At 43.7% G+C, this 15,857-nt stretch overlaps 1 protein-coding gene across 1 annotated transcript in view; it reads left to right on the top strand.

The window, feature by feature from the left end:
* Positions 1-15,182, top strand: part of LOC124721762 (serpin A3-1-like) — a 148,619-nt gene extending 133,437 nt beyond the window's left edge. Inside the window, exon 5 of the mRNA XM_047246871.1 lies at positions 13,788-15,182. Within this exon, the coding sequence (XP_047102827.1) occupies positions 13,788-15,081 (1,294 nt within the window). The 3' untranslated portion in view covers positions 15,082-15,182. The remainder of the gene's footprint in view (positions 1-13,787) is intronic.
* The last annotated feature ends 675 nt before the right edge of the window (positions 15,183-15,857 follow it).

Genomic DNA, 15,857 nt, shown 5'->3' with positions numbered 1-15,857 from the left:
TGAGAAACCTATCAAGGTTATTGAAACTTGGGCATGTGAGGTCAATGGTTCGCTTCTAGTACTTTAGCACAGTAATTATTTCCACACCTAAATCGATTTCCGTCGGTTGTAGAGCACGAGTGTGGCAGGTATCGATTACTCGCTACAGACTAGCCCTCGGGCGTCACGGCCACAGGCAGATTATCGTACCTCACGCCTCGTCGCGCTTCAGTGGACGCTTAGCCGCTCTATTCCTGCCACATGACTCCCCACTTCTTTCTGCGTTGTTATCCGATTCGTGGAAGTAGCTTTTGCACAGACATCCTGGATACGGAACAAATATAGAGAATCTACTCACCAATCGGAGGCAGGAGAACACACACATAAAGGCATTGAAAGCAGCAATCTTTCGGAAACAGTGGCTTCTTCTTTCACCAGAAAAATTGAAGTGAAAGAAAGAGAGGTGAAGAAAAAGGTCTGGTGAGGTTTAGGAAATGGGGGAGCTCGAAAAGTCGCCCAGAACATCTGATCAGGGCTGACTTACCGAACGGGATGAGAAGGAAAGGTATTTTCAAAAATAATTTATTGTTATTCATGGATACAAAACCATATTTTCTTGAAACAGGGCTTTATCAAATACCATAGCCTTGGAGAAACGTTTGAACCATGAGTTACAATTTAAGTGCCTCTTGGGTTAGGAATAAAAATGGCTCTGAGCACTATGGAACTTAACATCTGAGGTCATCAGTCCCCTAGAACTTAGAACTACTTCAACCTAAGGACATCACACACATCCAACCAGAGGCAGGATTCGAACCTGCGACCGCATCAGTCGCGCGGTTCCAGACTGAAGCGCCTAGAACCGTTCGGCCACAACGGCCGGCGGTTAGATATAAATAAATAAGTAACTGTAATCAGTCATTTTGTTGATATTTTCATTACGCATAGCCGAGGATTATAGATCCATCTTCAAGGGGTTTTATTCAAGTGCGGTTTCTCTGGGTAACATGTGGCACTATCTGACGGCGGAAGATTAAAAAGTATTTGTTCGTGGGTCAAAGTTGTGTCGAAGCTTTTACGACAAATGTTAGGCAACTAATACCTTTCAGAGGTCACAGTCTGCTTTTCTGAACCTTTTTTACTGTACACACACTTTGTGTAAAATGAAATAAAAATGTATAGTCTATCAGGAGTTTTCGAGTCGAAATAACATAGGCATAACACAATGATACTGGCAGCGGTGTTTGTATTTGATAAAACACTTAATTTGAATTATTAGTCGGTGTACAGAGGGGCTCGACAAAAATATGGAAATACCGCCAGAAATGCATTCTTGAACACAAATACAGATACTAGCCAAACTTGCATATTGTTCTGTTGTATTTGACGACGAACGGCACCTGTGCAATGTCCTCAACAGGCAGTACGTCTCAGTCGTGGTGAGAACAGCGTTCTCTGTATTTTTGAGTGCATTATGTCGAAAGTATGTGAAATCTAACGTTGGAAAATTGGTTGTGCTCTTATAGTGGGTGCTTCCGTAACCAAGGAAGCCGAAGTAATTGGTATTTCAAAAGGCACCTATTGAAGATTTGTACCTCATAAAGCAAAAATGGGAAAACATCATCCGCTTTGTCACAATGTGGACAAAAGTGTTTATTAAACGATAGTGACAGACGATCATTGAAGAGGACGATGACGAAAAATAAGAGGATGACAGTGGCAAAACTTACTGCAGAACTAAATGTCGCACTCATGAATCCTGTCAGCACCAAAGGAACACGAAGGGAGCTCCGTAACCAGGGAATTGCAGAGCAGTATGAAATTCCAAAATCATTCATCAGAGATGAAAATGTGCCGAAGGCATAAAATGTGGGGTATGGAGCAGCGGAAGAAGGTTATTTGGTCGGATGAGTCTTGCTTCATACTGTTTCCAAAATAAGGCCGAGTTTACGTCCCAAGAGTGAAAAATGACGGCAGTTCGGTGATGATTTAGGCAGCCGTACCGTGTTATTCCATGGGCCCTATGGTTATTTAGCAAGGCAGCATTACTGCCAAGGATTATGTCAACATTATGGTTGAGTAGGTCCATCCCATGGCACAGTGTTTGATCCCCAGTGGTAATGCTGAGCGCCAAACGAACAGGGACGCATTTCACGCAGTTTACGTCGTCCAGGACTGGTTTTGTGAACACGAGGATGAATTGTCACAGCTTCCCTGGCCACCACAGTCAGCAGATCCTAGTATTATTGAGCCTGTGTGGTCGGCTTTGGAGAGAAGTGTGCGTGAATGTTATCCACCTCCATCATCGTTAGCTGGACTTGAGATTACCTTGCTGGAAGAATGGTATAATATCCCCCTGGAAACTATAAAGGACCTGTATTTATCTACTCCGAGACGACTGGATACGCATGCTAACTGGTTTCCATATTTTTGTCCACCCCTTGTGTGTGTGTGTGTGTGTGTGTTTGTGTGTGTGTATGTGTGTGTGTGAATTGCGTTGGGGCGGTGGCAACGAGGGGGGGGAGGAGGGGAGCGGGGAGGGATGGAGGGGGAGAGGGGGAGTGAGAGAGAGAGAGAAAGAGGCGGGGCCAGGGATTTTCTCTGCCTCGTGATGACTAGGTGTTGTGTGATGTCCTTACGTTAGTTAGGTTTAAGTAGTTCTAAGTTATAGGGGACTGATGACCATAGATGTTAAGTCCCATAGTGCTCACAGCCATTTGAACCATTTTTTGCTGTCTATCGCCGCCGGCAGGGCCTCCTCCACATCTCGGATGAGACCCCCCGGCTAGCAGACAGAGTGAACACTGGCCTTCTTCCCCGACCTTTCCTTCAGAAGATTAAGGTACTAGTGCGATCTGATTGCGCTCTTGGTTTAAACTTTGTGCATTAGTTCTTCATGACTATTTTAAAGGTGCTACACACACACACACACAAATTAAGCACAGAATAAATCGATTTTACACATGACAGTTATTCCTTTAACAGTCGGAAATCTCGGACAATCAGCACCCTCCTGAAATTGCTGTTCTGTCTCAACAACCAACGTTTCTCATGAACATGTGGGCTGGACGAATTGGTAGTCATTTTGTAAAATCACTACTTCAGCCCCCACTGTTAGCTAGAGCGTCTTTCTATCACTATGTGTGTACCACACGTAGGCAACGGTTGGAAGTAGTGCCACTCGTCGTTCACAACAACCTCGGCTTTCAGCATGACATACACTTAGTAGTTCGCTGTAAATGCGGCTAGCTATAAACTTTGGGGTAGTTGATCACCAGCATTATGAATTAAAGACGCTGGAAGACAAGAGAACAGTTTTAAGAAGAACTTGAAATCACTGTTACTTGGCAACTTTTAGTTCATAAAGAGGTATATGAATAAATAATAATATTTGATTGTTGTTGGTTTAAATTTATCAAATTTTATTGTAAATTAATTAAAAATCCTGATTATGTAAATGGTCAACGTCTATTCATTTTTACTTAGAAAATATGTATTTGTAAATTCACAGATATTCTACATCGTAATGTGTTGCAAATAAGATTAACGGAATGTGTACATAGGCCGAAGGTTACCTGTTATGTGACACATTCGCGAATTTAACAAGAATTTCTTTTGAGGACATACTAAGACTTTGAAACAAGTTATTCCATTATCCGCCACGGGTGAGGGATTGTCACCGTCTGCTGTGGCCGAGCGGTTCTGGGCACTTCAGTCCGGAACCGCGCTGCTGCTACGGTCGCAGGTTCGAATCCTGCCGCGGGCATGGATGTGTGTGATGTCCTTAGGTTAGTTAGGTTTAAGTAGTTGTAAGTCTAGGGGACCTCAGATGTTAAGTCCCATAGTGCTTAGAGCCATTTGAACCATTTTTTTGAGTGATTGTCCGAATGAGTGATGTGTTTCACGACTTGATACAGTCACCCGACACGTCGCCAGAGTTCTGAGCTCGTTCATGCGAGAAAAGAGACTCCCGACATACTGTTTGACGTCTTTGGTAAACTTATTCCAACGTATCTCCAATACAGTGCAGTTTCTGTGGAACAGTTGTTATTCATTCGCAGAACCGTAAAGACGTCTCATGCATATAATTCACAAACGATAAAAAATTAAATGATCGATAACAAGAAATTCTCCTCTGTGTGTGACCTTTCGTATCACACCATTTGTAGGCGAGGACCTGAAACATTATGTATGTCGTTGTTTTGTCGACACTGACAGGAATAGTGATTTGGTGTGTCAGATTTCCTTGTAAGAAAGACCGTGGGGATATTTTTTCGGAGCAGCGGATGTGGTTGTCGCTATTGCGACTTTCGTCGCGAACGGAAAAGGCGGTCCTGCCTTTCGTTTCCGCAAGCGAAACGCAGAAGCCTTATAACATTATTTAATATAATATAACTAATCACTGATTGCGAATGTGTGCACCTAAAACGTTGTCTTAGATTTATAGTAAAGTGACTTTTATTGTTCTTCAACCATAGCGAACGACAGAAGATATTATGGTTAACTGATAATGATATCCTTATTCATTATTTTTACGATACGTTAATGTGACTGTGAAATATTAACAACTATTACGCACTTGCGTAAGATGCCAATTTTCACAGTCATTATTTCTCTGTACCAAACACTGAATTTCACTCACAAATGTTCCTGGATGGCTGTTTTGGTAAGTACCTACAGGAGAAATTTACTGTGTACCACTAGTTAGTGTGATTTATAGGTTTGATTCGGGATGCGCATTGTTATATGTAAAAAGGTTGATTTTATTTCGGTTAGTTTAGAAGAACAAGAAACATTAAGACTAGATTTCCTGTAGATGTCTGGTCTTGCGTTAGGAGAATGAAGATACGTAGTGTCGCTTCTTTTTAGTCTAGACGTTACTTTGAAGCCATATGATGAAAGATCACCAGTTAATATGCCGAGAGCAGCGTACAAAGAAAACACGCCTTGAATGTCAATATTTTAACAATAAATTGCCATAGAATTCGTGACGAAGTCTCGCAATTTATCGCCCTCTGAGAGAGCTGTAGTGCTCAGACTATACACGGAACAGAGAGCTGGATGCAGTCCGAAGCAGACAGTTCCGAAATATTTAAAGTGCTTCAGACGTATAGCGAAAGGACTGGTTAGACAACATAAGAGGGGGCATGTGCATGGCAATCGGTAAAACTGAGTCCGATTGCAAAGTTATCTGGACGCGAGTAACCACCCTTGGTAAACTCAAATTAATTATAGGATGTCTTTACTGGCATCCATTTTCACTGCGATTATTGTAGAATGATTCAAAGAAAGTCTCCGCTCAGTAACGCCGAATTAACCCAATTATGCGGTATCAGCTAGAAGCGACTTTCGTCTGCCGAATATAGACTGAGAGGTATATGGATTCATCGTAGGCGGTACAGACAGAAAGTCTTTCTCCGACAACCGTCTTGAGTAACTAGTTCGACTACCCAAACGTAGTTGGAATATTTTAGAACTCGTAGATATAAACAGGCCTGACCTCATCGAAGTTGTCTGTATAGAGACAGGGATTAGCGATTAAGACGTCATCGTAGCCTCGATGGTCACTGTAGTTAACAAATACATTAAAAAGTCTAGGAGAATTTTTATGTTGTAAACATCAGATAAGCATTTGTTAACGGCCTACTTAGAAGGGACATAATCTACTTCTGTTCAGGAAAAGAACGCACAAATGTCGCTAGACAAAAGTTATCAGAAATTAGTGTGCCTAAAGAGATAGGTGCGTGAGACATACAATTTTCACCGTCGTACGTTAGCAACGATCTTGCTGAGAATCTTTAAAAATTCTAGTTTCGTGTAATATCGCTAAGCAGGTGGAAGGCTTCCATTCAGTTACTCGTCGACCATTCTAGTGTGTTCGACAGAAGACAGCAAAAGAACTCCTGGAGTATTAATGTACGTGTTTAAAAATTATTCAGAGAGGAGAATCGTACAGAGATACCATGGTTTGACCATCGCACAGACTCCCGTATGGAGGAACATAGAAGTAGCCATCCCCCGCCTTGTAAAACAGCTGAAAGAGTTGAAAACACGTGAGTCGCCAGGTCCATAAGACATCCCAATTTGGTTTTATAAAGGGTACTCTTCGGCTTGGCCCCTCATTTACCTCGTAATTACCACGAGTATCCCGCACAGCGCAAGTCCCAGGAGATTGGAAAAAAGCACAGGTGACTCACGGGTATAAGAGTAGTGAAAGAACGGACACATAAAATTGCTGACCACGGTCCAAAAGGTCTGTTTGCTGCACAATTCTTGAGCATAGTTTTTAAGTCCGAATGAAGCTCAACGTGCCCTTTTCTCGCACGATATCTTGCGAAAACATGGATGAATGGCATTACGCAAATTCTATATTCCTGGATCTGCGGAAATTGACTGGAACAGCGTCCCACTGCAAACTGTTAACAAAGTTCCGAGCATTCGGAATAGGTTGTTAGATGTTTGAGTGGCTCGCAGACTGTTTAGGGAATAGAACCCAGTCCGTTGTCCTTGGCGACGAGTTTTCATCAGCGGCTGATACAGCGAGCGGCAATCTGCGAATTTTGACGCTGTAGTGTGCGGAAAAGTATTGTCGTTGATTGTAGGAGGATAAGTACAGAATGCCTTATATTTTGTGTGAAGAATGGCAGCTTGCTCTAACTGCGTAAAATTGTAAGTCAATTCAAAAGACGAGGAAAAACATTCCTGTAAAGATCGAATGTAGTATTAGTGGTATGCTACTTGACACAGACACGTCGATTAAATGTTTTGGCGCGTCGCAAAGAGACACGAATGGAACGAGCATGTAAGGTCAGAGGTGCGGAGGAAGAATATTCGAATTCGATTTGCTGGGATAATTCTAGGGAAGTGTAACTGGTATATAAAGAAGACGGGCTAAAGAACACTTTTGTGTGCCGTTTATGAGTGCAGCTTCTGTGTTTGGAATCCATACTACGTCGGATTAAAGTAAAACATTGAAGCAGATCAGAGGCGTGCTGTTACATTTTTTCAACCAGTAGGTTCGATCAACATTTGCACGTTTCTCTATGTGACTCTTTCTTGTTTTATGAAAACCAGTGTCGGTGATGGTGTTCAACTTCTAATCTGTTCATAGCGAAACTAACAAAGAGTTTTGAACAAAAATGCATATAAAAGTACAAAGACAAGAAACAGAGGAGATTAAACTACATGTGACCTTAGGCACTGTCGGTAGAGTCCGGTTCAGTATAATTGATTTCACTGTTTGACCGCGTCATGATGTTTTGCAGACACCACCATTTTGTCTCCTGTCACTGACGGTCATCATCACGGTCGCCGTGACAAAAAATGTTTTCCTCTGTAGCTGATTTGTCTATTTCTACGTCCAATTATGACGAGGTTTTTCGAGTAGTCAGAAGGGATCAGTAGTTGCCCAAAGTTGTGGGGTGTTGCATTAGAGTCCATGCAAGAGAAGTTACACTGCAGCGGTAATGTGTATAGACTGTAACATTAGCAGATGACGTGTTCTTCGTATGATTTCGAAGTGTCAGATTATCAGTAGCAACTAAGGAAACTGCCGGCCGCGGTGGTCTACCGGTTCTAGGCGCTCAGTCCGGAACTGAGCAATTGCTACGGTCACAGGTTCGAATCCTGCCTCGGGCATGAATGTGTGTGATGTCCTTAGGTTAGTTAGGTTTAAGTAGTTCTAAGTTCTAGGGGACTGATGACCACAGATGTTAAGTCCCATAGTACTGAGACCAATTTGAACCATTTTTTGAACTAACGAAACTACTTATCTCCTGCTGAAAACGGACAGAGCAAGAATTCCTAGTATAAAATTTATCAGTGTAGCTCTTAGAAGTTTAGTAACGAGAAATTTAGGAGTTTTTCCATATGAACGTCGTAATTTCACACATCCTACAGAGAAACAGAGAATGCAGGGAAAAAAGTAAAAACTTGATACACGAAATTATAAAAATCGCAGACAGGAATTAAGACTTCTCTTGATAAAATTTATGGCGTTCTACTAATCTGTATTGTCGTTAGATGTAAAATAAGGTGCGGGGGTTTGGGCCCATTGGTTACAGTCTGTGAAACCAGCTTCGTTAATCAGAACAGTGCAACGAGATGAGCTTCTGGAAAACTGTACGAGGCATTCAGCCACACGTGAGCATGCTGCCATTCCTGCAAGACAACATTCCGTATAAACGCAGCGGAGGCAACTGCGTTGGCGACCGCGGAATGAAACTGTCCTGAAGACTGCTCATCACGTTGGTGCAAGTGTTTACGGAAATGTAGATTCTAAGAAGCTACGGTGACGCGTTGAATCGAATGTGACACTGGAGACGCTGCTGACGTGCAGCCCTACACCCAAAGAATCCAGCAGACGATGGCTGTTGACCGGGGTGGTTTCATGGCGGATCTGGCAACAGAAACAACCTGCTGTAGTTTTGATGTTTGCTAATGAATGAATAAGCATAGAGGCGGGCTGACTTTAGTCACAGAAGTATTGATACCAACAGAAGTACTAGTAGTTGGAAAATCGTTTAAGGGACTCACTATAGATTATTAGATGGCTAAGCTGTGGAGTTTGCTCCTAGTCCAGTTTTGACTTAAATATTCGAGGGAAATTCTGAACAATGTTTATGGAATAAAGACCCTTTGAGAGTAAATACTAAATACCGTAAATATGGGCAACTTTCAGACACTTTCAGCGCTTCTTGTAACGTAACTTATACGAGTATGTCCTGCGACTTTTGATTTCCACATACTGGTACTTGGAATTTTGTAACTTTATCTTTTAATTTTGACAGATGTAATGTTCTTATGTGCAATGAGCTATTCGTAATATGGAATATTATTTGTTACGAAGTTTACCCCAGCTCAGGACAACATTGTGACAAGAAGTCAAAGACAGAGAAAGTACCGTTAAATTTATCTGTCACAACGATGAGCTGAATTTGTGTTCCTTTATTATACATAACTGTAAGTTTGTTACAGATTTTCGATGGTTCATGAGTTTGTTTTATCTATATACAGAAAAAAATTGTCACAAATTTTTCCAAATTTGTAAGACTAATTTTCCTAATTTTCTTAAAATCCAAATAGTTATATCCCCATCCCCAATGAAATAAAAAAGAAAAATGTGAAAAAAATAAACTGCACTAAGGAAGGTAATAAAACAGTTCTTTAGCACACTTCCATATTAATCTGTTATTGGAAAGAAATGAGAAAAAATATCACAACACTTGCATTCAACACAAAATCGTTTAAACAAGGCAATTTGTTTAAATTGATAGACACTTATAAGTTCACTGGTGGGAGAAAAAACAAAGGCATTACACATTAAATACAATATTCGGAGCTTGTGTATATTATATTTAAAAAAAATAATAAAGGGAAACAAAACTTTGCCTTTTTTTACTCATCCCTTCAGAAATGACACTAATTTCAGTAACGAGACTTGTTTTCTACAATTTCAACTGCCACAATTGCTTCTGCGGCTATGTGGGCTGTCACAGAGGTATCCGTTTCTCTTATGGTATGTGGATTTTCAGATGACCAAATTCGTGAATTTAGGGAAATAATGTAGTCTGACAGGTGAAACCAAGCTGCACCAGTGAAAAAGGTTCGATCTGAAACACCAAGTCCATGTCGGTTAGCAAATAGCTGCAACTAGTCTCAATTCTCAATACGCTATTCGTTTCTCGTGGGCCATACGTTGCAATCATTGCACAGCAGTAATTTTATACGAGTACATCTCCAGTTCATTGTTTACGGCCTTAAGTGCTGTCATACGTGAGACTTTAGCCTCTTGCAATAATCTTGTAGCTGATTTTGTTGGACGCCGCAATAATATGTCTGAAATGTCGTCAATCTTCCATTTTGTTAAAACTGTGGTCCTACCAGTCCGTGGTGCATCATGAACAGGACCCGTTGTCTGGACTTAGCAAATTAAATCGCGTACAGTGTCACGATGGGAACTACTCGAAGCAGGAAAATGTCGCGTCACATGCTCCGTGAAGTTTCCTTCTGCACGGAAAACATCTTCCACTAAACAAGCTCTATCTGCAATACTAAACATTCTCACTAGACTTAGCTTACGCAAGAAGTAGACAATAACACAACTAATAGCAGCAACGCACACGCGCTACTGCTACCACTGCAGGTCCACGGAACACGTGTAGGCGAGAGATTTGAATGCGCTGCCAACCTTACGCGCACTGCAAGCCGAGACACGCAAGGCTTCCCGCTGCCGAGAGACAGCGGACGCACGGTGTAAATATGCTGTTGTTAAAACTGTTATTTCAATTTTTTCCTCTGTTTCTGCATCGCTTTTCGTATGTAATGCCTTTTTAAGCTGTTCTTCAGTACTCTTATCGAATATCAATTTTATTTTATTATAACTGTTAATTTAATATAAGTTTTTATGTAGCAGTGATTTTTCTCGGTTAGTGTTACTGTATTTTCTTGCACGTTCCCTTTATATTTATTTACTGTTTAACTTTTACCTTTTTAACTGTATTACCATTCCACTGTCAAAGAAATATTTACTCTGTTTCTGTGTCTCACACTTGGCGGCCAATGTTTTTTACAGTGGAGCTCACGAAATTGTACCTCTCTGAAGACGTTAGTTAGTTCAAACCGGTTTGTAAAATAAAGTACACTACTAGCCATTATAATTGCTACAACAAGAAGAAATGCAGATGATAAACGGATATTCATTGTACAAATATATTATACTAGAACTGACATGTGATTACATTTTCACGCAATTTCCGTGCATAGATCCTGAGAAATCAGTACCCAGAACAACCACCTCTAGCCGTAACAACGGCCTTGATACGCCTGGGCATTGAGTCAAACAGACCTTGGATGGTGTGTACACGTACAGCTGCCCATGCAGCTTCAACACGATACCACAGTTCATCAAGAGTAGTGAATGGCGTGTTGTGACGAGCCAGTTGCTCGGCCACCGTTGACCAGACGTTTTCAATTGGTGAGAGATTGGAGAATGTGCTGGCCAGGGCAGCAGTCGAACATTTTCTGTATCCAGAAAGGCCCGTATAGGACCTGCAACATGCGGTCGTGCATTATCCTGCTGAAATGTAGGGTTTCGCAAGGATCGAATGAAGGATAGAGCCACGGGTCGTAACACATCTGAAATGTAACGTCCACTGTTTAAGGTGCTGTCAATGCGAACAAGGGGTGACCGAGACGTGCAACCAATGGCACCCCTTACCATCACGCCGGGTTATACGCCAGTATGGCGATGACGAATACACGCTTCCAATGTGCGTTCACCGCGATGTCGCCAAACACGGATGCGACCATAATGATGCTATAAACAGAACCTGGATTCATCCATTCGTACACCCAGGTTCGTCGTTGAGTACACCATCGTAGGCAGTCCTGTCTGTGATGCAGCATCAAGGGTAACCGCAGCCATGGTCTCCGAGATGATAGTCCATGCTGCTGCAAACGTCGACAAACTCTTCGTGCAGGTGGTTGTTGTCTTGCAAACGTCCCCATATGTTGACCCAGGGATCGAGACGTGGCTCCACGATCCGTTACAGCCATGCGAATCAGATGCCTGTCATTTCGACTACTAGTGATACGAGGCCGGTGGGATCCAGCACGGCGTTCCGTATTACACTCCTGAACCCACCGACTATATCTTCTTGCTAACAGTCATTGGATCTCGACCAACGCGAGCAGCAATGTCGCGATACGATAAACTGCAATCGCGATAGGCTACAATCCGACCTTTATCAAAGTTGGAAACGTGATGGTACGCATTTTCCTCCTGACACGAGGCATCACAACAACGTTTCACCAGGCAACGCCGATCAACTGCTGTTTGTGTATGAGAAATCGGTTGGAAACTTTCCTCATGTCAGCACGTTGTAGGTATCGCCACCGGCGCCAACCTTGTGTGAATGCTTTGAAAAGCTAATCATTTGCATATCACAGCATCTTCTTCCTGTCGGTTAAATTTCGCGTCTGTAGCACGTCATTTTCGTGGTGTAGCAATATTAATGGCCAGTTGGGTAATTCAGTAGATCATGTACAAATTTGTGGTTTTCATTTACGTTTGCTAGTATCTTTTATAGTGGTAGAACGTAGTTCTGTATCCTTGTTCTATTCCTTTATGTTAGTATTAGGTTTCTTTCTTTGAAGTGTTTGTAGTATTGCTGGAGTATGAGGAAATATTTCCCTCGTTGTGTATGTAAATACCATGTAGTAGTAATTATTATAGACACTTCTTACTGTACACAAAAATGTCAATTTTTTGGCCTATTTTAACTTTCTAGATAGTAGCCTGTAACTGAGAAGCATACATAAATGAAATAAAAAATAACCAGAAGAGTTATACTAAAAGAAAATCCCATTCTATACAATTGGCCATTAAAATTGCTGCACCACGAAGATGTGCTGCAGACGCGACATGTAACCGACAGGAACAAGATGCTGTGATATGCAAATGATTAGTTTTTCACAGCATTCACACAATGTTGGCGACACGTAAAACTTTCTGACATGAGGAAAGCTTCTAACCTATTTGTCATACACAAACAGCAGTTGACTGGCGTTGCCTGGTAAAACGTCGTTGTGATGACGCGTGTAAGGAGGACTTTGACAAAGGTCTGATTGTAGCGTATCGCGATTGCGGTTTATCGTATCGCGATATTGCTGCTCGCGTTGGTCGAGATCCAATGACTGTTAGCAAGAAGATACAGTCGGTGGGTTCAAGAGGGTAATACGGAACGCCGTGCTGGATCCCAACGGCCTCGTATCACAAGTAGTCGAAATGACAGGCATCGTTTCCGCATGGCTGTAACGGATCGTGTAGCCACGTCTCTATCCCTGGGTCAACATATGGGGACGTTTGCAAGACAACAACCACCTGCACGAACAGTCCGACGACGTTTGCAGCAGCATGGACTATCAGCTCGGAGACTCTGGCTGCGGTTACCCTTGACGCTGCATCACAGACAGGAGCGCCTACGATGGTGTACTCAACGACGAACCTGGGTGCGCGAATGGCAAAACGTCGTTTTTTCGGATGAATCCAGGTTCTGTTTACAGCATCATGATGGTCGCAACCGTGTTTGGCGACATCGCGGTGAACGCACATTGGAAGCGCGTATTCGTCATCGCCATACTGGCGTATAACACGGCGTGATGGTAAGGGGTGCCACTGGTTGCACGTCTCGGTCGACTCTTGTTCACATTAACGTCAGTTTGAACAGTGGGCGTTACATTTCAGATGTGTTATGACCCGTGGCTCTACCCTTCATTCGATCCCTGTGAAACCCTACATTTCAGCAGGATAATGCACGACCGCATGTTGCAGATCCTGTACGGGCCTTTCTGGATACAGAAAATGTTCGACTGCTGCCCTGGCCAGCACATTCTCCAGATCTCTCACCAATTGATAACGTCTGGTGAATGGTGGCGAAGCAACTGGCTCGTCACAATCCGCCATTCACTACTCTTGATGAACTGTGGTATCGTGTTGAAGCTGCATGGGCAGCTGTACGTGTACACACCATCCAAGGTCTGTTTGACTCAATGCCCAGGCGTATGAAAGCTGTTATTACGGCCAGAGGTGGTTGTTCTCGGTACTGATTTTTGAGGATCTATGCACGGAAATTGCGTGAAAATGTAATCACATGTCAGTTCTAGTATAATATATTTGTACAATGAATACCCGTTTATCATCTGCATTTCTTCTTAGTATAGCAATTTTAATGGCCAGTAGTGTAGATTCTACTTGTTATACGAAGGTCCTTGGTTATGAAATCGCATTTCCATTCTTGTGCTTGCAGGAGGGACCCAGTGGGTGCGCATAGGCGTGTGAACGCGTGGGTGTCTGAGCACACTCGCGGCCACATAGACAGCATCCTGTCCCACCCTCTTCCGCCGACGACGGCCGCCGTCCTAGCCAACTGTATCTACTTCAACGGTCGCTGGGAACAGCCGTTTGACCCGAATGTCAGCATAGAGGCACCTTTCCACCTCAACTCCAGCAGCACTGTGCCAGTCACTCTGATGCGCAACACCATCGAGGCTATGTACGCCAACAGCAGTACTTTCAGCCTCGTTGCGCTGCCCTATCGACACCAGCAGGCTGCTATGTACCTCGTCCTGCCACATGACAAGCACGAGGACATCGGACAGTTCATGTCTGAACTTTCATTACAGGAACTGCACCGTGTGATCGAATCAGTAACTCTCCACGTTGTCAATCTTGTCATGCCGAGAATGAGTCTGTCGACGGTGTTCAGCCTTCGTGGACCTCTTGCGAGGCTGCAGAAACGGAAGGTGCCGGATGAGGAGAACGAGTATGAGAAGACCTCGGAAAACGTGGTAACGCTGCAAGGAAAGGAACAAAACAATTCCTGTAATAGCTCTCATCTAGAGTGTGAGCGGCTTGTTGATAGTGAACACGTTAATGAATCAATCATAGTTACACAGACGGCTACGCACGGAAATGGCACAGATGTCTTAAGAATGTCGGCGCTGGACGACACCAGTTCTGATGAGTACAGGTTGGCCAGGTTATCTGAAACGGAACGACAATACTTTAAAGCGAACAACAATCACAGTTATGCTGAAACAGCTGCAGCGCTGACTGACTTCTACAAGCCCTACATTAACTCTGCCTCGGTTCCCAGCAACGGCAAAAAACCGGGTGATTTGTCGCTTAAGTGGACCCGAACGCAAAACAAAACGACTGTATCGAAACCGGGCAGTACTCCGCCGGATCCGAGCTTCAAACCCGCGACGAGGCAGAGCAGTCCGGCAACGACAACAGAAACATCGAATACTGGCAGCCCACGGCCGCCCAGCGAACTCGTGCTGGACGTGACCGGGGCTTCCGACGATCCGAGATTCCGTATCGACGACATCATCCACCAGTCGTGGCTGGAAGTCACCGAGACGGGGACTGAAGCGGCCGCCGCCACTGTCTCCGCCATCGACTACTCGGGAGATTCGGTCGTCTTCCTCGTCAACAGACCGTTCCTCTTCTTCATCAGGCACGAGGTGACGCTGGCACCTATCTTCTGGGGAGTCATCACAGACCCTACGTCTGCCAGTTCCTCGCTTTCTGCTGTGTAGCGACCTGAACAGCTGGAATAGTGTGTGTCGAAAACCTTTTGGATGAAAATTATACAGATGGCAAAAAATCATGATATGAATAAATTGCGATAAGGAATTGATGACTGGCAATCACTATTTAGTTTCCTGTCGGCGTAAACTACTTTCACCTTCTAGCAACAATTTTAGTTCATAGCAACTGTTAAAATCGAGAACCACCAGTCTCAGTTCACGCCATACAACATCCCATAAAATTTTGCCGCACTCTATCAAATAGCCCCGTTCTCCTCCGAGCGAGGTGGCGCAGTGGCTAGCACACTGGACTCGCATTCTGGAGGACGACGGTTCAATCCCGCGTCCGGCCATCCTGATTTAGGTTTTCCGTGATTTCCCTAAATGGCTCCAGGCAAATGCCGGGATGGTTTCTTTGAAAGGGCACGACCGACTTCCTTCCCCGTCCTTCCCTAATCCGATGAGACCGATGACCTCGCTGTCTGGTCTCCTCCCCCAAAACAACCCAGCCCCCCCCCCCCCCCCCCTGTTCACTGTTGCACAGTGAGATATGTAACTCCGGCCTCTACCATCTGGTTTTAGTTCAGTTTCTTTTGGAGTTTCATGCACCGAGAATTTCGAGGGGACACCCCCCCCCCCCCCCCCCCCAAGAAAGAATCGGTAGGAGTGAAATGCAGCGATAAATGTGACTATGGTTTAGGACCACTAATTGAAGTCTGACAATGAGTTTGTGTGTCCAGCAGATGCTCGTGGATATTAATATCGAAGTGGAGTCGCACAGAGCA

This window comes from Schistocerca piceifrons, chromosome X (assembly GCF_021461385.2).
Source record: "Schistocerca piceifrons isolate TAMUIC-IGC-003096 chromosome X, iqSchPice1.1, whole genome shotgun sequence".
NCBI classification, from domain to species: domain Eukaryota; kingdom Metazoa; phylum Arthropoda; class Insecta; order Orthoptera; family Acrididae; genus Schistocerca; species Schistocerca piceifrons.
This window is presented reverse-complemented; position numbering and strand designations above follow the sequence as displayed.